General features: G+C 43.8%; 5 protein-coding genes across 6 annotated transcripts; 2 read left to right on the forward strand and 3 right to left on the reverse strand.

Moving 5' to 3' along the window:
* On the forward strand, positions 1 to 26,353 carry LOC120428008 (probable maleylacetoacetate isomerase 2). Of its 2 annotated transcripts, XM_039592979.2 has the most exons (3): positions 1 to 164; positions 491 to 668; positions 25,216 to 26,353. In XM_039592979.2, exons 1-3 carry the CDS (start codon positions 141 to 143, stop codon positions 25,671 to 25,673), a joined length of 660 nt encoding a protein of 219 aa, XP_039448913.1. In that variant the 5' UTR covers positions 1 to 140; the 3' UTR covers positions 25,674 to 26,353. The 2 variants fall into 2 exon arrangements, with proteins under 2 accessions (XP_039448913.1, XP_039448912.1); XM_039592978.2 differs by lacking the exon at positions 1 to 164 and having other exon boundaries at positions 357 to 668.
* Positions 19,634 to 20,676, forward strand: LOC120428004 (uncharacterized). Its single transcript, XM_039592973.2, has 2 exons — positions 19,634 to 19,793; positions 19,858 to 20,676. Exons 1-2 carry the CDS (start codon positions 19,749 to 19,751, stop codon positions 20,587 to 20,589), a joined length of 777 nt encoding a protein of 258 aa, XP_039448907.1. The 5' UTR covers positions 19,634 to 19,748; the 3' UTR covers positions 20,590 to 20,676.
* Positions 22,468 to 23,434, reverse strand: LOC120428007 (uncharacterized). The gene is made up of 2 exons (XM_039592977.2): positions 23,276 to 23,434; positions 22,468 to 23,214 (listed from the first exon to the last, which is right to left on the reverse strand). Exons 1-2 carry the CDS (start codon positions 23,312 to 23,314, stop codon positions 22,528 to 22,530), a joined length of 726 nt encoding a protein of 241 aa, XP_039448911.1. The 5' UTR covers positions 23,315 to 23,434; the 3' UTR covers positions 22,468 to 22,527.
* On the reverse strand, positions 23,561 to 24,587 carry LOC128092442 (uncharacterized). Its single transcript, XM_052706253.1, has 2 exons — positions 24,310 to 24,587; positions 23,561 to 24,256 (listed from the first exon to the last, which is right to left on the reverse strand). The coding sequence occupies exons 1-2, from the start codon at positions 24,349 to 24,351 to the stop codon at positions 23,588 to 23,590; spliced, it is 711 nt and encodes a 236-aa protein (XP_052562213.1). The 5' UTR covers positions 24,352 to 24,587; the 3' UTR covers positions 23,561 to 23,587.
* LOC120428006 (uncharacterized) lies at positions 26,348 to 27,383 on the reverse strand. The gene is made up of 2 exons (XM_039592976.2): positions 27,224 to 27,383; positions 26,348 to 27,167 (listed from the first exon to the last, which is right to left on the reverse strand). The coding sequence occupies exons 1-2, from the start codon at positions 27,263 to 27,265 to the stop codon at positions 26,460 to 26,462; spliced, it is 750 nt and encodes a 249-aa protein (XP_039448910.1). The 5' UTR covers positions 27,266 to 27,383; the 3' UTR covers positions 26,348 to 26,459.
* Between the last annotated feature and the right edge of the window lie 208 nt (positions 27,384 to 27,591).

Below are 27,591 nucleotides of genomic sequence, written 5' to 3' on the forward strand. Positions count from 1 at the left end.
AAAGTCGTCTCGAACTTCTATAGTTTCACACTTCTGTTTCGACGAAACAAGGACAACCAATACAACAAACTGAACTCTTTCCTTTCTTCACCGTGGAACGATACGGCAGCAAAATTAATTACTCAAAGTTTCATAATGCGATGTCGCTATCGGCGATGTCGAAGGTAAGTCAGTGACTTAAGTCCGTGTTTGTAAACAAATATGACCTTGACGCTATCGGCGCCGGCGGCTTTATGGAAACTCTCCACTGTTGACTTTATGATTTCCCTGAGGGTAGACAACCAGCGGAACACAGTCTCCACTGACTTTGGCTGAGCTACCCCTAGAGATAAACTGGTTATCGCTAAGCTGCCGATGAGTGGAATGAAACCTGTTTTTCCCTGCCGACATCAGAACTTCTTTAAATGTTTGCCCAGAACCAGTCCCCTAGTCAGTCCCGGTCAAGATGGCATCCACTAATGACGCACTTGTTACCCTCCCCGAAACGCAGCCGATCCTGTACTCGTACTGGCGGAGTTCCTGCTCGTGGCGCGTCCGGATAGCGCTGAACCTGAAGGAGATCCCGTACGACATCAAACCGATCAGCCTGATCAAGTCGGGCGGCGAGCAGCACTGCAACGAGTATCGCGAGGTTAACCCGATGGAGCAGGTCCCGGCGCTGCAGATTGGTGAGTCAAAGTTTGCTGTTCATTTAACTGCTTTAAGTATACATAATGATAAGCAGGTATAGAACTGGTTGAATGGAATGTTGATGGAACAACCCAGGTATCGTAATAAGCCTTTTGGTGGTTGTAAAATAAATCACGTCGTAGAATTTAGAAGCAGTCCAACTGACTTTGTAACGTCATACAAAAATCGCAAGAGTTCTGATCTGAATAGAGTTATTGTGAGTTCGATACAACAGATCTAGATTTGTATTCAGAAGTGTATGCCGTTCACTCTCTTTCTTTATTCATGACATGACGCAGATCCAGTTTGCGCCAGTATCAATTAACTCTTATCAGTCGATAGCCCACTATCGGCGAACAGCTTATCGTCCAATCGATTAATTCTGCATGTGCCTGCTAACCCTTGAGAAGAAAGTGGCAGTTGACGCACCATGAACTGTGCACCGTACTTTGACCTCTTGCCGCCATATCTTAACGGTCACACCTATATCTATCGCCACGGCTGCTTCAGTCGGGCCGGGATCTCTGAACAACGTTGACGTCGTATAAAATCGTTGCGTATCGCCCGGGTCGTCAAGAAGACCACCATGAGACTGCTGTTGATAACGCTCGTGTGCTGCGGCACGTTCATCGCTGGAGGTGTGTTGGGAAATTCCAGCACGCTACAGTTGCTGCAGGATGATCTGAATCAGCTGGGAAAGACGATGCTAGAGACCAGCCGAAACCTGCAGTCCACGTACGGAACGGCTATGGAGCGGTTGAACGAGCAGCTGGTACGAACGCTGATGAGAGCGTACCAGGAGCTGGATAAGATCCACCGGAATACTGGCGAGTTCATCGAAGGCTACAACATGACCGACAAGTACTGCATGGAAGTTGTGGGGTATTTGTACTGGGCTCACGCTCAAGAAGCGGTCACGGGGATGCAGGAGTGTGCTGTACAGGTTGTGAACCTGGTTGATGATGCAGGCCGTGAAGGAGTATCGTTGGTGTTGGAGCGATCGCGACTGCAAGCAAGTGAAGTGACCCTGGTGGTGGTTAGAGAGTTGGCCAAGAGTATCGATCGCAAGCAGGTTGAAAAGAATGTCTCGGAACAACTGGAAGAACAGCAGTGTCAGTGGTTGAAGACGGTGGAAAAGTTGAAAAAAGCAGTTGATGGGTTTGTAAACTCTCAGAAAGTTATCATAGATCGTACGGAAATATGCACTAAAGACGTCATCGAACAGTACAACATTCATATGGGATACATTCAGTACTATCTGAACAAAAACAAAAACTGTCAAAGATGAATAAAATGGTGGGAAATTCGAGCACAGTTTATTTGTCTTCAATATCCAAATTTGCCAAACAGTACTCCAGCTCATCAGAAATGTACTGTATGTAAAAATCAACATCTTCCAAAACCCTTTCTAGACAATCATTTAATTCTGCTGCAATCCAATCTCCAGTTTTTTCATGACCTTCAATCTCTTGCTTCAGCACGTTCTGGTAGTTACCCCAAAGGTAGCTTAACCATTCGAACTGATCTTTTACAAACTCCAATCGAACTTCACCTGTCCTGTGAAGGCCGTGCGATTCCAGCACCCTTCCACGACCTTCCGTACCGGCACGCATGATGTAATGAGCATGGGAAAAGAAGTGATACTGCGACTCGGCGTTGATCTCCTCGGCCGTATAAACCGCACACAGTCCAATATCCCACGTGATGAACCACCCGTAAAGATCCACCAGCACGTACGCCCAATCGAAACAGCCTTGCGCGTTCGGATCATTGTTCAACCACTCCTCAACCTGAATTGTAATGTTCTTATCAATCAACGCTTCTCGCGCAGCTATCGTGTAGTTTCCAAGCTCTCGCAGCATCTTCTGGTTCATCGCCAGGATGGCATCACTGTTGCTGGCACGAAGCTCCTGAACCTGCTGATCAATATCCGTTCCCAGTTCGTTAAACTTGCTCTGGAACTCCTCGAGAGAAGTTGCTTCGAGAAGCGTCGCTCCCAGAATCAACAGTACTACCAACTTCATTCTGCTTCGTTGAATGATCTTTAATTTACTGAAACAGTTTTTTTTTTTTTTCTGTCGGACTTAATACAAATCTTTACGACCAATCTTATCGCGCAATAAATTCCGGTAATCCAACATCCTGCCATTCCGATTAGATATCGATTGCCCAATCCTAGTGACTCAAGCCCGATCGTCCGACATTTCGTCAAGCAATGTCCCCCGAACGGTCAGTCATAACCCTCCTCTGCCTGGTCAACACCGCCGTTTCATCCATCAGCTTCTACCAGGAGCAGCTGAACAGTCTTAGTCGAGATGTAACCATCCAACTGGGACACTATCGAGATTCTCACTCCTCAATGATATCGAGCTTCCTGAGACATTCCCTGGATAGTATAGGATGCCACACCGCCCAAGGAAGGGCACGGACAGCTGAATCGCTGGAGTACATTCTGTCATTTGGCGAGTCTTGCTGCGTTGAGCAAGCACTGGCTGAGCAGATGCTGTACGCGCAGACGATGGGCAAGGACCTGTCCGGATGTGCTGAAAGGGCTTACGATAGCGTTTCGGAAGATACTTTGGCGGACTTTCGTCAGCTGACAGCTTCAGTACAGCTAGCAGCTGTCTTGGCGCTCAATCAGGGAATGGTTGCGTTCGAGGTGGAATCAACTGAAGAATACAGAGAGCAATACTTGAGAGAGGAACTTTATTTTTTCGGTGAAATATGGGCACAGTATTCAGAGTTACTTGATAAAAGACTGATGGAAGCTGTGGAGCAGTTCGAAGATTCATCAGTAGACGTTGAAAAGTGTCTGGGACAAGCTTTATTCTTCTTTGACTATGCCGTAGAGTACGTCAAAGGTAACCTGGACCAGTGCTTAAGTAACCTCAATAAATAAGCTTTTAATGTTTTTTTTTTTATTTTATCACTAGTTAACCTTACTCTCACTCAAACATGTATCTCTGGCAAATCCCAACAAGTTGTATAGCTGCACCTGGAAGTAATAGTATAGACTTTCGACACACTCTTGAAACGACTCAACGACCTCCTCGCGTGCAGCCTCGTGCTTGTCCAGTTCCTCTGCCAAATCACGCACTGCACGTTCCGAAACTCCTTCAAAGTAGCCCACCAGTCCGTCTAGTTTTTCCATGAGCTGCTCACCACCGTCAAGAGCTGGATTCATCTCACCTATTTGTTCCAAAGCGACTCGAGACATTCTAGTAGCTTCCCGATGGAGCACGTTCGCTACGGGATAAAATCTGACGACCTGATCTCGCGTCAGGAAGAAGTCCACTCCGCTGACACAGAACTGTAGCCAGAATTGTCCTGTTAGAACCTCGTCGTAAATCGAGGCATCTATCGTATCCAAACACCGATCATCAGCATCCGACTCAGCGCGTAGCTCCTTCATCTTGTTCGTTACATCCGTGTAAACCGTCTGCAACTGCACTGTGGCATTGCCCAGATATACCAGAATATCCGTTTCGATAAAACTGCGAATCATTTCACTGTTTTCGCGATGTGATGAACTCAGCAGTTGGACCATCTGACCGTTAAGCTCCTCAAGGCGAAGCTGGCGCTCGACGAGGAAACCATCACCGGATGCTAACAGAATTGTACCGAAGATCAACGGAAGCAACATTCTCACTGCACTACCGAAAAGATACTACTTGTTCGAGAGGGGTTTGGCAAAAATTTAAATGCTGAGAAGTGATAAGATTAGCCAATCATGGTTTATTTTTAGACGATGCAATAATTTTCGGCAAAGTTTACAATACTATTGACATTCAGAGGAAGCGTACTGACCATCCCATCAGCACACGAGTTGATAATTCCAACAACCTTATCCGTCAGCACCTGATGGCTGTTGAGATCCTCTTGTAAACTGTATTGGCCCGCCAGCCATGCCTGATTGAAGTGATCAAGCTCGGCATCCAGTCGACCTTCGATGTCTTCCAAAGATAAAAGCGGGTTAACCTCTCCAAAAGAATCCAGGACCGTATGCAACATATAGGTCGACTCTCGCTGCAGGTCCATCGCAAGTGAGTAGAAACGATTCTCAAAATCCGTCTGCAATGAAACACACAGGTCGGACACGCACTGCTGAAGAAAGCGCTCCGTCTTGTGAAACATTGAATCCAGCGAGGTGTCCACTGAATCGAGACAATCCTGATCGGCGTTGGGACGTCTCCTCAACGAGGCCACCGTCAGATTAGTCTCAAAACGAATAGTCCGCAGAGCTACCGTCCCATTCCCAATTTCAGCAAGAATATCTCGTCGGAGCAAGCGATTCTGGATACGGTTGGTCTCGTGAGCTGCCGTCAACTCCCAGGTGACCCGTTTGCTCAGCTCGGAGAACTGCTGCTGGTAGTTTAGCAGGAAACTTCCAGAACAAGCGCCAACGAAAACGAGCAGCAGCACGTTGGACAACATCGTAATGACTGAATGGTGTGCCGAAACTACGCACGGAGATAAGGTTGCTTGTAGTCAGGACACAAACCGGCCCTTCACGGACGTAATCGAACTTATCTTATCCCGAAACGGTAGCCGTGGCCATAAATCCTACCAATCGCCACACAAGATCCAACGTACTCTGCAGACTCCGCATGATTCAGTCATCCGTCGAACGGCGACCTGTGAGTACCTGTGAGAAGAACCATGGTGAACAAAATCCTACTATTGGCGGCGATCTGCCTTGGAGCAGCCAGTGCCAACGATGACTACGGGTTTTTGCAAGTCTTCAACTCAAACTTCTCTTCCCTGTCACTTGAGGTAGAGTTTGAACTTCAAGGAAAGCGTGAGTTCAACGGACTGCTTATCCGCGAGTTCAACCGGGAGATCCTGAACGAATTTGGAGAAATCGTGCCGAGAATGCGAGGAGCACACTACGATTTCTTACAGTACGTCCAGAACTTTGACGGAGCCAGCGAGGAGTGTCGCGATTACGTGTTCTTCCTGGCCGACCTTTACCGTTACTTCCAGGAGTGGGACATCCAGGACTGCGCCTACCTGACCTACCTACAGCTGCGTGCTGACGCGTTGTATCGATTCATTCCGGTCGAGCAGGAGTACGCACGCGAGAACACCCGATCGCTTTTCCAGGTGATCCAGACACTCGGTCGGAATGACATCTTTGATATGGATGCCATTCGTTACGAATTGCAGGACGAACTGGACTACTACACGAACCTTCGCGAATACTACAGGCAAAGGTTGAACGAGGAACTGGTCAAACATGGTGAAGATGCGCACGAGACCATCAATATGCTGGAATCGTGTCGGTACTACATCTACTTCTGGCAGGACGACGATCACGATTATCTGCGTCAGTTTCTGGAGTCAGATTGTCAATAAGGGAGGGGACTCCCGAGGTACAACGACTGACGTCAAGGGTTGATTGCACGTGCGTCTACTTCTGATTAGATACTATATTGGGTGGGAAATTCCCGTGACATTCGATAACCTGCTAAAGCTACTTAATAAAACACTTCCGAGGTTTACCTATGAAAGTAGTTTATTTTCAACCTTATATCTAGCTGTTATCGTTAAGACTACTACCACCACGGGTCATTTCCGCAGTAATCTTCCACGCTAACTTCCAGTAATCCCATGAAGAGAGAGTGCCAATATATCGCATAATTATGCCACGCCGCCATTTGACCTTGCACCAACATTTTCAGTGGCTTGATAAACTCGATCTCTACGCACAGTACGGTCCGGTAGCTTGACCACAAATTCTCATGGTACACAAGCTCATCCTCCAACTCACACACTACCCGTTCCCTGTTCTCTACAAAGTTATTTCTCCCTAACGTCTGCACGGTTTGATGGATGGCTCGACTGTTTTCTCGCTTCACGAACTGCGCCCGCGGTACGAACCGATACACCGAGTCATGCCACATGTAATAATTCATATCGTACGCACACCTCATGATATCTAGCTCACCAACCCGAACGTAATAGTCCCGCAAGTATCGCATCCTGTAGCGACACTCTTCATACTGCATCAACTCGTGCTTCTCGATGCGCGACCAGCTTTCGTTGGTTAGCCGTCGCATTTCCACGGTGAGATTCCCGATCTCCGCCACAATCCAATGGATCAACTCGAGACGAACGTCCGCGTTTTGTTCACTTAGGTTGTGTATCTTGGGTTGTATTGTACAGCTGTGGTTGGCGAACTGCTTTGAGAAATATTCCAGTTCGGGAATCGACTGGGAGCAGCAGATCCCGATCAAGGACAAAAGAATTGCTGTTTGTTTCAGCATTGTAATGATTCGATGGTTTCTAAGAGCAAACTGGGCCCTGGTTTTGTGAATGAAACCATTTTTAGGGAAAACTCAAAGGTTTATCGCACTGATTGTAAATCAAATCTAATCAGGCGAATCATTTTAGACCGGAAGCAGGGAAATCACAGCTTGAGACTGAGACCCCCTCACTGTAATTTTTTTTTATTGATAACAAACTTATTTTCGCCAGTCACCGCAGTAATACTCGATGTCCTCGACAATCCATCCCATGAATGCTCTGTGCCAGTCCATCGCGTAGTTGTACCACCAGTCAAGCTCCAACTCTACCAGTTCGGCAAACTCATCCATCGCCTCCAACTCGTCCCGAAGAACAACCTGGTAACTCTCCCACAGATTTCGGTAGTAATCCAACTCATCCTGTAGTTCGTACACCGTATCCGTTATGCTGTCCACAAACCGATTCCTTCCCAGCGTTTGCACCGTCTGGTAGATGGCTCTGCTGTTCTCCCGACTCATGAAGAAGGCCCTCGGATTGAAGCGGTTCTCCGCATCGTAACGCATGTAAAAGTCCATATCCATTGCCATGTACATGATGTCCAGCTCACCGATCCACACGTAGTAGTCAAAGTCGTACCTCAGGTAAACGAGACATTCGTCGTTGGTATCCTCGTGGTTTTCGATGTATTCCCACGTGTCCCAGGTGAGCTGCCTCATGTCCAGTGTCAGGTTAGCGGTCCGCGTAACCATCGTATGAATCAACTCCAGCCGGACTTCATTGTTCTCCACGCGGAACTCCTTCAGCTGGGGTTCCACGAGTTGACTATGTTCGGCAAAGTTGTTCTGAAACTCCGGAAACGGAGTATTAGCCAAGGTGGATCCCAAAAGGGCAAGTATCACGACTAGCTGCAGCATGCTGGAGACAAGTTGTTCAGCGTGCTCGGTAAAGTGCACTGAAGGCTGTGATCGAAAGTGTGCCTAGTTATTTCAAGGACTCAAAATATTCCAGAATAATCTGGAATATGATTTACAGTCCGTCGATAAGCTTGGTTGACGTTGATTTAAGATTACACACTGTTATCACAGGTCTCGGAGCATAGCAGGACCGTTTGCGGAGGTCAGCTCCAGGTCTGAAGTTCATGTTCATCGTCCCACTGAACAACACCGTTCAGCATGTTACAATCAGTTCTAATCTTGGTAGCCGTGTTAGGTACCGCCTTAGCCGGCGTCACGCTTCCAGAGTTCCAAGAACGTTTTGCCGAACACAGCTACCTCGTGGAGACCCAACTGAAGGAATTTCGCGTATATAACAATGAAGTCCGGTTGGAGCTGATCCGCACGATCGTATCGAAGATCGCAAACTTAACGCTGGAGATGCGCCAGATCAGCTCGGAAACCTGGGAGTACATCGAGAACAATAACAGTACCAACGATGCGTGCCTCGTTGATCTGAGGAACGAGTTTAACTACTACGTTCGGCTCGCTGAACTGGATATCAAGCTGTGCGCCAGGGATATGGACTACTACATGCGCTACGATGCAGACAACCGGTTCAACTCTTGGGCGTTCTTCAAGAGTCGAGAAAACAGTAGAGCCATCTACCAGACAGTGCACACGCTGGGAAGGAATCTGAATGGCTCATTGGTGGAGTTGCAGGAGCAATTCGAATATTTCCTGAATTTATGGGAAAGCTTTCAAGGTGTTCTTGTGTCCGAATTAGATGCAATGAAGCCATTCGCCGAATTGGTCCAAATTGAATTAGACTATTGGTATGATTATGCAATTAGATGGCATAACTTCTATATGCAGTGGGTCATCGAGGACATCGAATACTTTTGCTAAAATGAAATAGGAATTACAAACCAGAGTTACATAGCTGAACTTGTATATTTATTGATGATCGTCCTTTAACATATCCATGTTCACGACATCCTAGTCCACACAGTAGGTATCGATACTGTCGATGATCGATGCAATGCTTTCCTTTTGCCACTCAATTGTACTTACGTACCACCAATCCAGTAATTCCAGAACATCTTCCTTCAGGTGTAGTACTGCTTGCAGTTTAAATTCCAACGCACTCTCATTGCCCGATCACAAATGCTGGTGATAGTCCTGTTCATCCTGCAGTTCCTCCGTCGTATTGCCGATGTTGTCCATGAACCGATTTCGTCCGAGCGTTTGCACCGTCTGGTTGGTGGCTCTGGTACTCTCGCGACCCATCCAGTTTAACTCTCGGAACAAACCGAACCTGGACATTCTCATTCACGTAACGATCCACGTCCGCTGCCATCGTCCTGATGCTCACTGCGGCACCGTAACGGTACATATTGAAATGGAGCCTCCCACCAAAGGGTTGGAAACTCTTAGAGCTATAATTATAATTTTAACCAGTCTATCAAAATATATGTTAGTATACTTATTATTTCCTTTACATATCGCCAGTATACTTACCAATATACTGAGAGTATCTTAATATACTAACAGTTTATTGCTTTTCGGTTAGTATACTAACAAGTATACTGGAATATCGTTAGTATACTCAGTATTCTTAAGTAATATTAGAGTTTCTAGCCCCTTGCCTCCCACGTCCTGTCAAAGTTTTGGCGCAAATCCAGAGTCAGATTTGGCGAGCTTTCTATGACTTTTGCGACATTGCAATTTATTGGTCTTACCTATTGGAGCAATTCTCTACGTTTTGAAAAATTGATTTTTCTTGAGAAAATTCTCTTTCCCAGTTATTGGCATTTTCGAGCATGTCTGCTAAGCCAACAGGCCTATTCGAAAATCTCGAGTTAGGATATTTCGATCCATTTGGTGACTTCAGCATTTTTTGATATTTTTTTTAATTATTATTATTATTATTTTCATCGGTGACAAATTTGTCTCGTAATTTTTCAAGCTCTTCCGGCAATTCCCGGGAAATTTCAAACTTATCGAAAATGATTCTGATCCTGGTTTTGATTAATATTTCGCAACAATATTGTATAGAACATCAACTTTAATGGTCAAAATGAGTGTAAGGATAAATTTATAGCTAGAATGCTAGTAAAAAATCGTACAACTTCAAGAAAATATATAAATTTACTAAATTTTCATGCTGTTTATCAGATCGTACAAAACCAAAACATGATCATCAATATGAGAAGTGTTATATGTTTATCAAAGTTTTTGGACAGTGAGTAAAATGAATCCATGCTCCACATCCATAAAATTGCTTTCAAATTAGTCTCTTTGACCAGTTTGAGAGAATATGAATAACATAAAGTTGAAATGAAAACAAAATCATGCCAAAATCATGTATTTGATGGCAAAGAACTTTTCCAGAACAAGTCTTACTGGTTTCAGGTTATGAATAATATACATGTTTTTCTTCTTACAACCTTGGTAGCTCGAGTGCTTAATAAATATTTAACTTAATATTGAATCATTTCGAGTACTATTTAACAAATTCTTCTTGCAAACCCTCTTTGAAACATTTAATGATACAAATTCAACTTTAATCCAAGTCGCGGTAAACAAAAACGAAGGAAAAGGTTATAACACCAATTTTCGTTTAAAACGGTTAACAAGATTGAAATAGTTCATTTTCATTCTAACAAATAAGCAAGATCTAGGTATTTCTGCTTCAGAAATTAATGTTATCTGAAATAAATCTTTACATAAAATTTTCAGACGAACTGATTAGTTCAATATGAACAGTAAATTGAATTGAATAAAATCATATCAAGTTCTCTCACTGATTTCTTTTGCCAACTTTCAAAAATTTGGTCCCAAATAGTTAAGAAAATGTGTACTTCCACTTGAATTTCGGGAATTTCCGGAAAGTTTCCCGGGAAACGGGAAATATTTTTTTCGGGAAATCCCGGGATTTTTTCCCGGGATGGGAAATTGGACGCTCTAGCTGGGCATTATTTACATGCAAAGTCACAAGGAAAATATTTTGGGAAAGAGGCGCAAAAGGTATACCCCAAGTTTGATCATGTGCTAGACAAGCACGTGCTACCTCTGAACTTAAACCTAGGACTGCCACCCTGAGATATGAACCCATGACTTTCCGCTTATGAGGCAAAACCTGTGCAAACCTATAACTCGGCAACTAAAGAAATGATCCTCAATGTCGAAGTTTTATTTAAGTTAAAAGTGGCCATTATTCCGATTCTCTTCATCAGAATTCCTGATTATTAATATTTGATTTTAATTTTAATTTTGTATAGAAATGTGTAATTTTGATGAATCAAGAAATTTATGCAATTTTCACGAAAGTATAGTAATAATTGACTTATGATGGCAAGGAATCGAATATTAAAACCAGTTTCAATTTTCAGCAATTCCTTTCAGAATTAAATTGATGTTTTATTAGTATCCAAATCACGTTGAAATAGTTAACAACTTTGCTTTGTCTTGCTCCGAACAAAAGAGATCTATGCGGTCAATGAGCGTTTCCATGCGTTCAGTATAATCTTCCAAAATATTTTCGTACCACCAGTCCAGTTCTCCTATAACATAGTTCTCTAGGGACTGAATCGCATCCAATTCCTTCCTCAAAATCTCCTCGTAGACTACCCATAGATCATGGTGATAGTTCAACTCTTCCTGCAGTTCCTCCAACGTGGCTCCATTTTTGTCCGTAAAGCGGTTCCGTCCCAACGTCTGCACCGTTTGATGAGTTGCCCTGGTGTTTTCATGACTCATGAATGAAGCACTTGGGTTGAACCGGAAACGGAAGTCATCTCGCAATTCCCAGTACATTTCTTGCGCTAGCGATGTGAGGTACACCTCGGCGATCAAAACGTTCAGATCAAGCAGGTATCGAAGCTGTGGCATGCAGCTTTCGGTCGTTTTCTCGTGGTTCTCGATGTGCTCCCAGGTGTCCCAGGTGAGCTGCCGCAAGTTCACCGTCAAGTTGGCGAATCTCGGTAAAATCTGGTGGATCAGCTGTAGCCGCAACTCATTGTTTTCACCGCGTAGCTGTTGCAGCTCTGGCTCTACAAGTTGACTATGTTCGGCGAAACGCTCCTGGAACCGCGTGAAGGCTGCATCTGTACCAGCCAAGGCCATCAGCATCAGCATGAATGGTGGAGACATTTTTGCTTGTTCACCGCACAAAACTTGAATGTATCTGACTACCGTATTCGTGCAGCTTAAATAAGGATAGCACAAGCATTTTTTTTTATAACTTCCGATGAAGATAACCAGAATTGCACAACTTTTTATAACCAGATTAAAGATATCGTTTGACGTTCTGCTGATTACTTATCACCATCAAAGGATTCATTACATATACAGCCACAATAGAACGCAGAGAGGACGAAAGAGAGGATAACTCTATCAACAGAAAATGGTAGAATAAATCTCTCACGCGTGAACAACCATGAAATAGAGGAGAAAAGCAACTCGCGACCAAATTTTGAGGCAAGGAATTTTGACAGGTATGATTTTCATAAAGTATTCGCCTCCTTTTCTCTCCCACAGAAAACCTGGGAACGAGGTAGCTGTCAAACTATAGAGGAGAAAATCGTGACGTCAGAAATGAACTCAAATCACTCAAAGTTCATTTTGTGAGTGACTTTAACATTTTGGCCTAGTTTGACAGCTACATTGTCCTCAGTTTTCTGTTGGAGAAAAAAGGAGGCGAATAATTTATGAAAATCATACCTGTCAAAATTCCTAGCCTCAAAATTTTGTCGTGAGTTGCTTTTCTTCTCTCGTGACGTGAATTCAAAGAACTCAGAATTTTGTGAGTGCCATTTGAGTGGATTGACAGCTGTCGTTGCCTTGGACTTAGCAATCAATTTTGAATTTGGTTCCGGTTATACTGTTGTTCCGTTTCGCACTGACACAATCACGGTGAGGAGTACGTAAAAGGATACGGTCTAGAGCATGGCCCCGGGAACGGTCAGGAACAGGCAGGTGCACGAGCACGGTCAGAAGCACGGGCACAAACACGGTCAGGATTACGGACAAGGACACGGGCACCATACGGAAAATAACTCGCGTTTTGACGTTTCGCACTACCGGAACCAATTTCTAATTCAAATTCAAAGTTCCGGCAAAGACATCTGTCAAAAAATATCATTTGATTTATTTACCTTTGAGGTTAAGTTCCGATCTTTTTTTCTTTTGTAGACAAGAAAACCGTGACGTAGTAAATGAGCTCAATGAACTCAGTATTCAATTTGAGAGTGCCTTTTGAGTGGTATGACAGCTGAGCAGTTCTCTAGGATTTCGGTAATTCGATTTTTTTTGTATTTTTTAATCCGGCTGAAACTTTTTTGGTGCCTTCGGTATGCCCAAAGAAGCCATTTTGCATCATTAGTTTGTCCATATAATTTTCCATACAAATTTGGCAGTTGTCCATACAAAAATGATGTATGAAAATTCAAAAATCTGTATCTTTTGAAGGAATTTTTTGATCGATTTGGTGTCTTCGGCAAAGTTGTAGGTATGGATATGGACTACACTGGAAAAAAATGATACACGGTAAAGAAAAATTGGTGATTTTTTCATTTAACTTTTTATCACTAATACTTGATTTGCAAAAAAACACTATTTTTATTTTTTTTTATTTTTTGATATGTTTTAGAGGACATAAAATGCCAACTTTTCAGAAATTTCCAGGTTGTGCAAAAAATCTTTGACTGACTTATGATTTTTTGAATCAATACAGATTTTTTCAAAAAATCGAAATATTGGTCGAAAAAAATTTTCAACTTCATTTTTCGATGTAAAATCAAATTTGCAATCAAAAAGTACTGTAGTGAAATTTTGATAAAGTGCACCGTTTTCATGTTAAATCCATTTTTAGGTGACTTTTTTGAAAATAGTCGCAGTTTTTCATTTTTAAAAATTAGTGCACATGTTTGCCCACTTTTGAAAAAAATATTTTTGAAAAGCTGAGAAAATTCTCTATATTTTGCTTTTTCGGACTTTGTTGATACGACCTTTAGTTGCTGAGATATTGCCATGCAAAGGTTTAAAAACAGGAAAATTGATGTTTTCTAAGTCTCACCCAAACAGCCCACCATTTTTCAATGTCGATATCTCAGCAACTAATGGTCCGATTTTCAATGTTAATATATGAAACATTTGTAAAATTTTCCGATCTTTTCGAAAACAATAAACATTCAATATTACGCCCTTTTAAAATGTTAGTCTTGATTTGAAAATTTTGAAAATATTGTTTTCGAAAAGATCGGAAAATTTTACATATGTTTCATATATTAAAATTGAAAATCGGACCATTAGTTGCTGAGATATCGACATTGAAAAATGGTGGGCTGTTTGGGTTAGACTTAGAAAACATCAATTTTCCTGTTTTTAAACCTTTGCATTGCAATATCTCAGCAACTAAAAGTCGTATCAACAAAGTCTGAAGAAGCAAAATATAGAAAATTTTCTCAGCTTTTCAAAAATATTTTTTTCAAAAGTGGGCAAACATGTGCACTAATTTTTAAAAATGAAAAACTGCGACTATTTTCAAAAAAGTCACCTAAAAATGGATTTAACATGAAAACGGTGCACTTTATCAAAATTTCACTACAGTACTTTTTGATTGCAAATTTGATTTTACATCGAAAAATGAAGTTGAAAAATTTTTGCGACCAATATTTCGATTTTTTGAAAAAATCAGTATTGATTCAAAAATTCATAATTCGCTCAATGATTTTTTGCACAACCTGGAAATTTCTGAAAAGTTGGCATTTTATGTCCTCTAAAACATATCAAAAAATAAAAAAAATTAAAAATAGTGTTTTTTTGCAAATCAAGTATTAGTGATAAAAAGTTAAATAAAAAATTCACCAATTTTTTTTACCGTGTATCATTTTTTTCCAGTGTAGTCCATATCCATACCTACAACTTTGCCGAAGACACCAAATCGATCAAAAAATTCCTTCAAAAGATACAGATTTTTGAATTTTCATACATCATTTTTGTATGGACAGCTGCCAAATTTGTATGGAAAATTATATGGACAAACTAATGATGCAAAATGGCTTCTTTGGGCATACCGAAGGCACCAAAAAAGTTTCAGCCGGATTAAAAAATACAAAAAATAAAATTGAAGAAAAAAGACCGATTTCGTAGAGAATTGCTCAGCTGTCGTTGCCTTGGACTTAGCATTTAAATTTTGTTCCAATTATTCTGTTGTTCCATTCCGCACGGCCACAAATACGGTCAGGAGCACGGCCTAGGACACGGCCTAGATCATGGCCCTGGGAACGGCCAGGGACAGGCAGTTGTACGAACACGGCCAAAAGCACGAACACGGTTAGGAGTATGGACAAGGACATAGCCTAGAGCACGGCCACGGGAACGGCCAAGAACAGGCACCTACACCAGAAGCACGGGCACCAATTCGGAAAAAAAAACTCGCGTTTCGCGCAACTGGACGCAATTCCAAATTCAAATAAAAAAAAAAAGTCATGGCAACGACACCTGTCAAAAAAGTTTATATGGTTTATTACCTTTGAGGTTAAGTTCCGTGGTGTAGGGGTAAGCGTGGTTGCCTCTCACCCAGTCGGCCTGGGTTCGATCCCAGAAGGTCCCGGTGGCATTTTTCGAGACGAGATTTGTCTGATCACGCCTTCCGTCGGACGGGGAAGTAAATGTTGGCCCCGGACTAACCTAAAGGTTAGGTCGTTAGCTCAGTCCAGGTGTAGGAGTCGTCTCCCTGGGTCCTCTCTCGGTGGAGTCGCTGGTAGGCAGTTGGACTCACAATCCAAAGGTCGTCAGTTCGAATTCCGAGGTGGATGGAAGCGTAGGTGTAAAAAGTAGTTTGCAATTGCCTCAACAATCAAGCCTTCGGACACTAAGTTTCGAGTAGGAATCTCGCAATCGAGAACGCCAAGGCAATGCTGTAGAGCGAATAATTTGATTTTTGTTTTTTTGTTAAGTTCCGAGTTTTCTCCTTTTATGTTGAGCAACATTTTTTAATTCCCATTTTAATATAAAAGCAAAAGAATATGTTCTAATGAGAACAAACGATGATGAACGTAGCTCTTTTCGAAACTTTATCAGCCAAATTGAATAACTTTTTCGTTACCAAATGTTCATGACGTCTTTATGTTGAAGGTTGTTTTTTTTTCGTCACAAGGTTCATGTAGTCCTTTTACGTCATTTAGTTAGTTTATCAAAGGTCCATGATTCGATTCAATACTTTTGGTTTTTTTATTTTGAAGGATGAACTTGTTTTGGAAATGAACTCGAGAGCATAATTATCTCGGCTATTTTGAGCTTTGTTCCCACCCGTGTGGATCAATTGGACCGCGCACTGGACTCACAATCCAGAGGTTGCTGGTTCGAATCCCGCGGCGGGCGCTTTAAAATTCTTTGTGTAAATATGGGTATCCGGCGCCGTCGCTCCGTGCCATACTTTCATACACTTGGGAGCCCAGGGCGGCGAAGTCCTTGTAGATAAAAAGGAAGACACTAGTGGTTGGTACTAGCAATGGTGGCCGACAGCTATAAAGTCAACTTCGTTTTTTTCTTCGTTCTCTGTGTCCGTAAATGGTACCACTATTCTCCCGGCTCGAGGCCATTATTCTCTCAGACGAGTGCTTACCATATTTGGGTGTAGAATCGCGCCGCCCTGTGGAAATGCAACAAAAAACAGAAGAAATGAACTTACTTCTTTTATATATTTATTCATGCCACAGTAATTATTTCTTACACAAGTCTCAACAGTAATACGCGATATCGTCAACCAGCATTTCCATGAAGTATTTGTGCCATCTGATGGCATATTCGTACCAATAGTCCAACTCCTCCACGATAAACTCGGTGAACGGCTCGATCGCTTCCAGTTCCTCTCTTAAAACCTCCTGATAGCTTTCCCACAAGTTCTGGAAGTAGTCCAACTCGTCCTGCAGTTCGTACAACGTATCACTAATGTTGTCCATGAATCGATTCCGGCCCAACGTTTGCACTGTTTGGTAGATGGCTCTGCTGTTTTCGCGATTCTTGAAAAACGCGCTCGGATTGAAGCGGTACTTCGCGTCGTACCTCATGAAATAGTCCATATCATCTGCCATGTACATGATATCCAGTTCGCCGATCCACACGTAAAAGTCAAAATCATACCTCAGCCAGACAAGACACTCCTCGTTAGTATTCTCATCGTTCTCGATTCTCTCCCAAGTGTCCGAGGTGAGCTGTCGCATGTCCACCGTCAGGTTAGCAGTCCTCGTGATGATCATGTGGATCAGATCCAGCCGGGCTTCATTGTTTTCCACGCGAAGTTCCTGCAGCTGGGGCTCCACGAGTTGACTATGTTCAGCGAAACGCTCCTGGAAATCCGGGAACGGTGTACTAGCCAAGGTGGTGCCCACCAGGGCAACCATAACCACCAAACATCGAAGCATTGTGAACTGTTAAGGTAACGCGCAGAGTTACACTGAAGTGCGCGGATCGAACGCAAGGGTTATTATTCCTTTAAGTTCGGTCACAATTCGCACCGGTGCGCAGCTGATGTAATCTCCGGTGAAATATGGCCCTTCGATAAGGTCAAGAAATCGTACGTGGTTAATTAAAATTAGACCTATTATCGCAGAATAATCCGCGAACCAGACGGTTCGCAAGATATACCACTGGAAATGTTTCATTCGCACTGAAAGTCTGTGGTCTACCTCATAGGCGCAACAAACCTTTCATTTGTTCAGCAGTTCAATACCGTGTTATCAAACATCAGTCCGTTTGGAGAGTTCTATCGAGCAACACCATGAATCTAGTTATTCTACCGACCTGCTTGCTTCTGCTCTCCGGGGCATCAGCTAATCTGCTCGAATCCTACCAACAGCGTATCGTCAACTACACCACAACCATCGACGAACACCTCCTCAACCTAAGATCCACCAGCGGAGCCCTAGGACTCCAGCTGACCCACCAAACGCTCCGAGAGTTCGCCAACTTTACGCTGGAGATGCGCTTCATAGCGGAGGAAGCTTGGCGCTTCATCGAGGGCTTTGAGACGGATAGTGAGTGGTGCAAGGACTACATCCGAACCATATTTGATGTTTACGTTGAGATTGGCGAGAACGACATCAAGACCTGTGCAGCCCGGTGGTCTCGGTCGGTCTCGCAGGACGCTTCGGAGCGATTTTGGCCGCCGGCCGGTGAAACGCAACTGTGGAACAGCCAGGGAGTTTCACGAGTGTTGGACGTTTTGAGGCATGTCGGACAAGTGCTGGACTGGGATGAAGTAGAGAGTGAACTACAGGTGGTCCTTGGAGATATCGAAGATGGATGGGCTAAGCGGAGGGAGCACCTGGATGAAGAGATTGGTCAACACGAGGCATTAGCGGAAACAGTTCTTAGATCATTGGATGACTGCGTTGATGAGGCCATTTTTTGGCAACACATCTTCATGGACTATGCTATGGATATGGTTCATATGTATTGTTAAATAGACAAGAAACGCAAATTGTTAAGATTCGTTTTGTTTTGCGACAAGATTATGTAAAGGCGACTGCCACTTAATTGACCCTTGGCTAACAAAGATAAATACTGACCACAATCTTAGCAATTGAATTTTATGATATTTCGGATTCATGACAGGTTCCAGATAACGATAAGACAACCAAAATAGTGATGAGCTAGCAGTCCAGCTAATCTTTATTGTCGTTTGGGTACATTTCCTAATCCCACGCACCCGTCGAATGTCCAAGCTACTGCTTCTTTGACTCAACCACACCGCAATAATACTCCATGTAGCTAATCAGGTAGAACATGTCACTCTGGTGCAGGTATACAGTCTCCTCAACGCAATCCTCCAACTCCTGCACGATCGGATGCTCGTTGCTGAATCTTCCCAACTCTCCGTTCAGCACGCCCTGATACGTGTTGAACATCCAGTTGAAGTCGTAGTAATCGTTCTCCAGCCGTTGATCGACATTGTCCGCTTCCAAAATCTTATTGTACGTTGCCAGTGCCTCAACGGCATGATGAGTAATACGGCTTAGCTCACGGCTGACAAAGTTCGCATAACGGAAGAAACTGTCCGTTGTAAACGGAGTAAGGCTTCTCGACGCATCGCGGGCACAGTCCTGCAGGTCCAGCTGGGCAAACATGGTGTAGAACTCAAACAGTTGGTAAACCGACTCGCGACACGGCTGGCTGTCCGTTTCAATCGCTTCGAGCTCTTGCCAGGCTTCGGCGTTGATGCGACGTAGCTCTACCGTTCCATTTGCCAGGGTTGCGATTAAATACTGGTTAAAAAGTGCCGTTCCGTTGGAATTTCCCGCTCGCTTGACCGCCATGGTTTGCTCCCCGATGGCACTGTAGTTGTTGAACCATTCCTGATACTGGACAAAGGACGGTGCAGCACCAACAAGGGCCACCGCAAGCATCACAAGTGTGCCAACTGCTAGTGCTTTCTTCACGGACATTGCTGGGTGCAAATTCAAAACGATACTGAGTTACGACGGAAGTGAGTTGCTACTTTACAGCGGATGATCCTCGTTGTCTATTGGGGTTGTTATCGTGCGAAATGACCCAAGATTAGATATGGTCATCCTTCGCAGTGCCATCTAGCGACGAGTAGTGTGACTCAACGCGAACGCCATTCGCCGAAGAACACCTGCAGCGTAGCGACACGTTGTGGGGGCAACAGTCATGTTCCGCTTCGAGAAGAACACCTGCTTGGGCTCCTTTCGGTTCCGCAATCTTCCACTTATCGGACTCCTGACTATAAAACCTCACCATCCGTCCTCCCAATTCGTCCTAATCTAATCTAAAACGGGAAATTAGTCCCTCCACTTCGTCGATGATTGTATAAAAGAACTACGCATGCACCTGGCGCTCCGCTATTTGCTGAAGTTCTAGTCAAAGTGCAGGATGATGGGAGTTAAGTTGGTGTTCTGCGCAGTAGCGCTGCTTGCGGTGAGTTGACTCAGATGTTATCACAAACGGTGACATAATAGATCCACGTTTCGCCATTACTCAGACCATTGCCGCCGCACCGTCCTCGATCCCGTCCAAGAAATCCACAATTGGTGAACTGGTGGAGATCGTCGAAGAGTACCGCGTGCTGTTCGAGGAACTCAGCCAAGAGAAGGACCAGATGCTGGCCTTTGCCCGCACCGGTCTGTTCGCTTCGTATCGTCACATGAACGAAGACATCCTGGAGAATCTCGGAGAAACCCGCAACGTGATCGAGTACGGCTTCGACGAGCTGCGTACCGACATTGCCGCGGCCATCCTCGACGGTGGAGACGAGGACTGCTTGCTGGGACTAGCTTCGGAGATCCGCGATGAGCAGCGAGCGCTGGCCACCGGTATGAGCATCTGTTCCCAGTTCACCACCGATGTCAAGGACGACCTCTCGTACTCCTTTTACGAAGTTCTCGAGCTGCTGCAGCGTCTCTCAACCGCTCTGAGCGAATACACGACCTGGTCTTTCTCAACGCACAACTCCGTCACCGATCCGCAGGAACATGCCGAATATCTGCGCCGCACGTACGCGGAATCTCGGGACATGTGGGAGTACGAAGTCTTGCCCATCATCCAGTTCCAAATCGATGCCATCGAGTACAACCGGCCGATCGTTGTCGACGACAACATGGACTGTCTGGAGAAGATTGTCGATCAGATGCCAATGTTTGAGGAGTACATCCGCGGCAAGATGGAGACTTGCGCCGAGCCGTTCAAGGCTGCGCTAGGTGTTAAGAAGAACTAACAGGATATTTCCTAATTGTTTGAATGGAGATTAAGCGAGATAACATTGGTTATCAACTCTAGAACTGAAATACACAGTAGCTCGTAAGAGATTTGTTTTTTTTTCGAGACGTATCAAACTTTACTATGTTTGTTTTTATAACAAAAAAAAAAATAAGCAAGATACATTAGAATACGTTATTAGTCCGTATTTCGTATCACAAGAAAATATCAATAGAAAATAGTTACTATCACATTATGCCATTACAAACCTTCTTAAAGTGTGACAAAATTACTTTTTTGATGTAATTCAGGGGCTTTTTATCAAGATGTTATTCGAGAACCATTCAAAAACAAAAATTTTACGAATGAAAATTTGCTAAACTCTACAAATTTAATTAATTACGCACATAATTAAAAAATCAATCTTACTACTACTTATGGGGGAACAGCATGTTATTCCATCGAGTCTGAATTCCATCAATCTGAAATCAAATAATAAAAAGGAAGTGAGAAAGCAGGTTCCTCTCAAAACTGTTGCCAAATAAATTGTTTAAATAGCCAATGGAAATAGAACTGATCTCTTAACCTGCCAGAGCTATTAGAATTTCTCCTGGGTTATTATCTGTCAACTCCACACAAAATCGGAAAAAGTTGCCCCGACCTCCTATCGATTTACCTGAAATTTTGCTATTAGGAGTAATTTTGACGGTGGGGCGGTATGACCCCTTTTATTTTTCTGGATTTTTACTAAGACACGTTTTTCAATGAGCTCGACAACGAAAAGAGATTGAAATTTTGTGTCAAAAAGACTTTTATGTAATATTGGACGCTCAACTCGATTTTTTTAAAAGAGTAAAAAATATAGTTAACCGCTACTTTTCCCGTAGCCCAACAATTAAAAAATCGAGAGACATATCTTTTAATGGGGAACTAAGTGTACTTTTCAAATTTGCAATAATCCAGAAACATCCAAAAAATCATTTTCCAATTACGTGTTACCCTTATTTTTACAGGGTTACTTTTAAGAGTGTACCAATCATCTACAAAATACAAGAGCAGACAAAAACAAAATTTTTGATGTGTGTTTACTGTGCTTGTATTCTTCACAAGTTATCAAAAACTTGACATTTTTTTTTTTTTTTCAATGTTATGATTTTGACAATTTTTTACCAGTTTGTCGAAGATTTCACCGTAAAACTCGATGCTCGATTTTTATTTCGCAAAGTCTAGCAAACTTTGCTTAAGAATGACCCCTTTGGATGTTTGTTGTGACTCGTGCACTGCTTGAATGAGGAGAATTTATGAAATAGTAGTGAAACAAACCAGATAAAAAAATAGTCATTCTAACAATGCACGAGCCACAAAAGCGTTAGAAATTACAATTTTATTTAGATTTTGTTAAGGATAGGTTTATTGATGTCAATTGGGTTTCTTTATATTTAAAATAATCAAATTCGCTCTTCAGCATAACCTTTTGCGTTCTCTATTGCAAGATTGCTACTCGAATTTAATTTATTGGTATAAAAAAACTACGTGAAAAATGTTATCAGTTATTACTACACAAGAAACTGCATGTATGCTGATCAATATCCGTTGCACGTTACTGTAAATTCGATCTGATCTATCAATATTAAGACAGTTACAAATTGAAAACATCGATACTCAAAACTCAATCGACGAATTGGCGTCATCTATCATCGATTATCCTCTTTGCAAACGAAAATAACTCCATAATTTGCCCCAGGTGATCCTGATAACAATGAGTCGTTTTATAATTCCAAAACACCTTATCGCCAAAATGTATACGATTAGATTAGATTTTACAGCGGTCAACCAAATGGTGGCCAATAGCAGATTTCGTCGGTAGATAAAGAATTTCGTAATAGCAAACAACCAGTCGATTATCGGAAGGTAATTTATTTTTGGGAAAACAGAACAAACGCAGCGTCACTTTACTTTAACGACGCGTTCCGAGGCAACGCGGCAGCCTTTGGTTAATGCTACGATCGACTTCGGCCATCGCGTCCTGGATGCGAGCCAAACACTGGCGGTTCTCCTCCACCAGCTGGGGACGGTTGATCTCCAGGTTGTCCAGATCTTCCTGCGCTTCGGCACGAGCCACGTTCTCCCAGAAGTCAACCTGGTTCTGGTAGTTGCGCTCGAGCCATTCGATGTGACCCTCGGGATCGATGAACGAGTTGTGCGAGGCGTACGTGAACAGGGTGTACTCGGCGGCGGCCGTAGAGATACGCTGCAGAATGTTGACCAGATCGCGAAACTCGTCGGCGATGCCTTCCTTGATGGCGATCTTATCCGCGGCACAGTTGCTCATCTCGTCCGCTGCGCGAATCTGCTCGGCGACGATCTCCTCCGTCAGGCCCAGTAGACACTCCTCGTCGGCTTCCGGTGCGAGGATCATCTCGGCGATCAAAGACCGGGTGATGTCAAAATGGTGCTCGATGTCGCTCCAAGATTCCGCCAAATTCATTGTGGTTGCTTCGTTCAGCAGCTTCAGCTCGGCACGGGTAAAGATACGGGCCAGATTCACAAATGCGTCCTTTTCCTCGTGCAACTCATCAAACATGACGCGGAACTCCTCGGAAATCCGAGCCAGCTCGGACATCGTGAAAGCGCTGGACAGGACCTGTAAGAGGATGTGATACGTTCAGTGTCAATTCGAGAGTTGATCCTTGGCGAGAACCTACCGCAAGTCCACACAGCACGGCTAGCGTCAACAACTTCATGGCGGCAAGCTATCCAAACACTCTTAGATTCACTTCTCAAATGAAGTTCACGGTTTTTGGTCACTTCTTATATAAATTCTTAAAGGGCGCGATCGAAATCTAAGCGAATACGCGGGTGCAATGTTATACAACCCCCGCCGAGTGGCACCGAGATTAGATTAGATCCCTAATACCCGCACCAAAACAACCTTCTCTGACCATACCTGTGGGAGGTATGCAACTCATTTTATTTAGCCATCAACTAGCAGCGATAAGCTGATACAAAGTCAATTTTTAGAAACACTGCTGAGCCTCCTCAATCAGCAGATCCATGTTGAAGATGTAATTCCGGGAAATCTCGTCCCAGCGCTGGAAAGCTTCCCGTCGATTACGATTTATGCCAGTCTGGAAAAACCTCAAACTATTGTTGATTGAATTTTCCAAGGCAATTACAAAGTTGGCGCTCCCAAGATACTGAAATGCCAAGTCCGCCTGCAATTCCTGCAGGTTCGTAACCGCGTTGGCCTCGCCAAGTTTACCAAGCACTGTCCACTGAAACTCACTCGATATGTTCTGGAACGTCCTGGCCACCGAATAGAACCTATCGATAGGGAGCCATCTCACCACATTGTACACGGTTTCGGCCGACACGCTCAGGTCACGTGCCGCTTGCGTTGCCCGGCGTATCGCTTCGTCATTCGCCGCCACCAGGCATGGATCCTGCGGGTTTCCAATGGCCAAACCGTGCTCCAGAATCGCATCCTTGGCACGTTGCTTCGTTTGCTGGATGTCGCTGACGATGAATCCGTTGCGTGATATCAGCTGGGCGTTCAGGTTCTTCATGGTCCGCGAGAAATCCATCCGCATGATGCGTAGCTTGTAGTTCGCATCGTAGTGGAGCTGGTTGAAGAGCCGATCAAACTCGGTTAGCACCGAAGTTTCACCAGATACGGAACGGGCCAGCTGCAAGTAGAATCCGGTCATTCAAATTCAAACTGTTTGAATTTTGAACAAACCTGTAAGTAAGCCAACAAAGTCAGCAGAATCCACTTGGTCATTCTAATTCACTCGAAACTTTATTTTTTTTTCTGAAAACGCGACCTGTTGGAAGTAAAACTCCCGGCATACTGAACATATCTTCGCTCGTGGCCAGAATATAGTTTGAATTATACTGATGCCGCTATCTTTGTGTTCATAAAACAATCAATGTTCTTGCCTGTCCGACGAACAATTTCGGTTCTAGGGCTCATTCATAAATAACATCCAGAGACTTCTTGTACTAGGTTAAGTTGCTCATAATTGGGTCCTAAAATGAAGCTTAGATTGCTGATATTATTTTTCTGAGTACAATGACCCTTTGTACGACCACAAAGAGTTTAAAATGGATTTTCAAATCAATTTGGAAAAATTAACCTCGCGGTTTTTCTTGACAGAAAAGTTCCTACTTGACAGCTCGTTCCAAGGGGACCATAGTTGATCCATCGAAAAAATATTGTCGTGTCAATTTTTTTTTTTGCATTAAAATGAAAAAAGTGATCAGAAATGGTTTTTAATCGTGTTTTTTACCGTTGTACATAAAAATTGACATAGGGTTTTAGTACCCAATTTGTTCTTCTTTGTTGGTTGGCGAAAATTAGCGTTTTGTTTTCCACCACAATCGGCGCATTTAAAGCTGGCTTGGCTTGAGTCGCCGAGAATAACCTTTTCCCCAGCGTTGTATCCGAGGGTGTAGAACAACCCTCAATGATCGGCGTTGAGGATAGGGCATCGTGAAACAATATTATGGTTATTGAGGTAATTTCAATAGAATTGGCTACACTGGAATGACCGACAGTCCTCAAAAATGTTCCGAATGAGGGAAATTTGTTTATCCAAAAGTTTGTGTATCAACAATACTAAACCAGCTTCAAATATTTTTTCAGATGGTCATACCTTAGTGGAGTCCGTCGCGATCATGCATTACCTGGAGGAGACGCGCCCACAGCGTCCGCTGCTGCCTCAGGACGTCTTGAAGCGGGCCAAGGTGCGCGAAATCTGCGAGGTCATCACGTCCGGCGTCCAACCACTCCAAAATCTGATCGTCCTCATCCACGTCGGCGAGGAGAAAAAGAAGGAGTGGGCCCAGCACTGGATTACCCGCGGCTTTCGGGCCATAGAGAAGCTCCTGTCGACTTCGGCCGGTAAGTTCTGCGTCGGGGACGAAATCACCCTGGCCGACTGCTGCCTGGTTCCGCAGGTCTTCAACGCGCGACGCTTCCACGTAGATCTGCGCCCGTATCCGATCATTTTACGGATCGACCGCGAGCTCGAGGGCCATCCGGCGTTCCGGGCTGCGCATCCCTCGAACCAGCCGGATTGCCCACCGGAAGCGGCCAAGTAAGCGGGAGCGCAAAATTGAATTGGTGGGGTCGTATGCCGTACTTTGGCGATGTCTAGTCGAAATGTTCACCAAGAGAGTTCATTCTATACACAGCAGATATTTGTATACCATATATTGAAGCTTTTAGATCCGGGCAGATTATTTACACAACGAGAAATAGTGTTTGAAATGTTAGAAAAAGTTTTAACCAGAAGCAAATCTATATCATACCAAATGTAACAACAGAGAACAAAACGCTAGACAAAGCACTGGTAAATGCTTTTAAGAAAAGTGTTTACCTTTTTCGAAACACAGGCAAACATTTATCCCTTACTTTGTATTCATTCCATTCAAAACCAAGATGGCCAATCGTAACAATCATCTAAAAAAAACCTACGATTTTATTGCATTCTATTACTATTAACCTCTATACTACAAGCGAGCGTCAAAAGCGAAAGAGTATTTGTGTCTATATTGTAACGCGTAAACATTTGTGTTGTATTTTTTCGTGATTCTTAAATTTTAATCGAAAACAAAACAGGTGTGAAAAAAATATGTTAGCTTTCTCCCTATTGACTTTTATTACCCCATCCCAATACCACGTCTGTGTCATTGCTGAATTTATGTCTGAGTAACTCTAAATATTATACCCACCATCGTTCAGAACAATCCAACAGAAATATACGAGCATTAAATTGTGATTCAAAAAGTGTTTTATTTATTTTATTTTTTTGGACTTCTCCAGAGTTGAACTATCCCGAAAGGCTGTGCAGATTTCTAAAGAACAAAGTTTCAACTCTCAACACCTTACGCGCACTGTTGCGCTTCCTCGATCAGCTGTTCCATGTTGTAGATGTAGTCACGGGAAATGTCGTCCACACTTTTGAACACGTCGCGACGCAGAGTGTTCATGAAGAGCTCGAACACCTCCAGCTGGTTGTCCAACGAAAGGGCCACCAAGTCCACGAAAAAGGGAGTGCCCAGATACTGGAACGCCAAATCGGCCAGAATGTCCTGCAAACCTACCACCGCATTCCTTTGGGCGAGCTGTCCCAAAACGGTGCTCTGGAAGCCGCTGGATACATCCTGGAACGCATCGATGTACGGACGGACCAGAATTCGTGAGTACAGCGCCAGGGATCCGTAGGCTCGCTCGGACACGACGCTCAGGTCACGGGCAGCTTGCGTAGCCCGGCGGATCGCTTCGTCGTTTGACGCCACGATGCACGGATTCTGGGTGTCCCCGATCACGTCCAGGGCATGCTCCAAAATGGCATCCTTGGCTTGCTGCTTCATGTGCTGAATGTCGGTGATCACGAATCCGTACCGGGAGATGAACTGTGCGTTGAGGTTCTTAATCGAGCGAGAAAAGTTCATCCGGTAGATGCGCAGCTTGTAGTCGATGTCATAGTGCAGCTGGTTGAACAGCCGATCAAACTCGGCCAGCACGGAGGTATCTTCGTTGACGGGTTCAACAGCTTTGACTGCCGGAGCAACCGGGAGGGATTGAGCCAGCTGAAAAATGTACGAACCTGAAACCATGTCTCAACCAAAAAAATCTTCCAACAAACCTGAAGGCACATCACCACGGCCACAATCACCAGCTTGACCATCGTGTGAATTTTAAATTTACTTCCGAGGATGCGTCCACTCACCACTAGTTCCGGAATGGCTTTGTTCGAGCCGATCGACCGCAAGGCTTAAGATCACCTCCATGTTTTGGAGGAGGTTATCGATGTGCGCAATTATAACACTGACAACGGACGGAATTGGACCCTTTGCCGACGCATGCACGAAATCTTTATGACCAATCGAGTTTCCGAAAGGTCCGTTTAGTGGGTGATAGCAATTGGCGTCACGCCGTGATAAGTTGTTTTTGGTGCATCGCTTTAATGAATGCTCTAGAAGCTTATACATAGTCGAAATCACATTAAATTTC

This window comes from Culex pipiens, chromosome 1, assembly GCF_016801865.2.
Source record: "Culex pipiens pallens isolate TS chromosome 1, TS_CPP_V2, whole genome shotgun sequence".
NCBI classification, from domain to species: domain Eukaryota; kingdom Metazoa; phylum Arthropoda; class Insecta; order Diptera; family Culicidae; genus Culex; species Culex pipiens.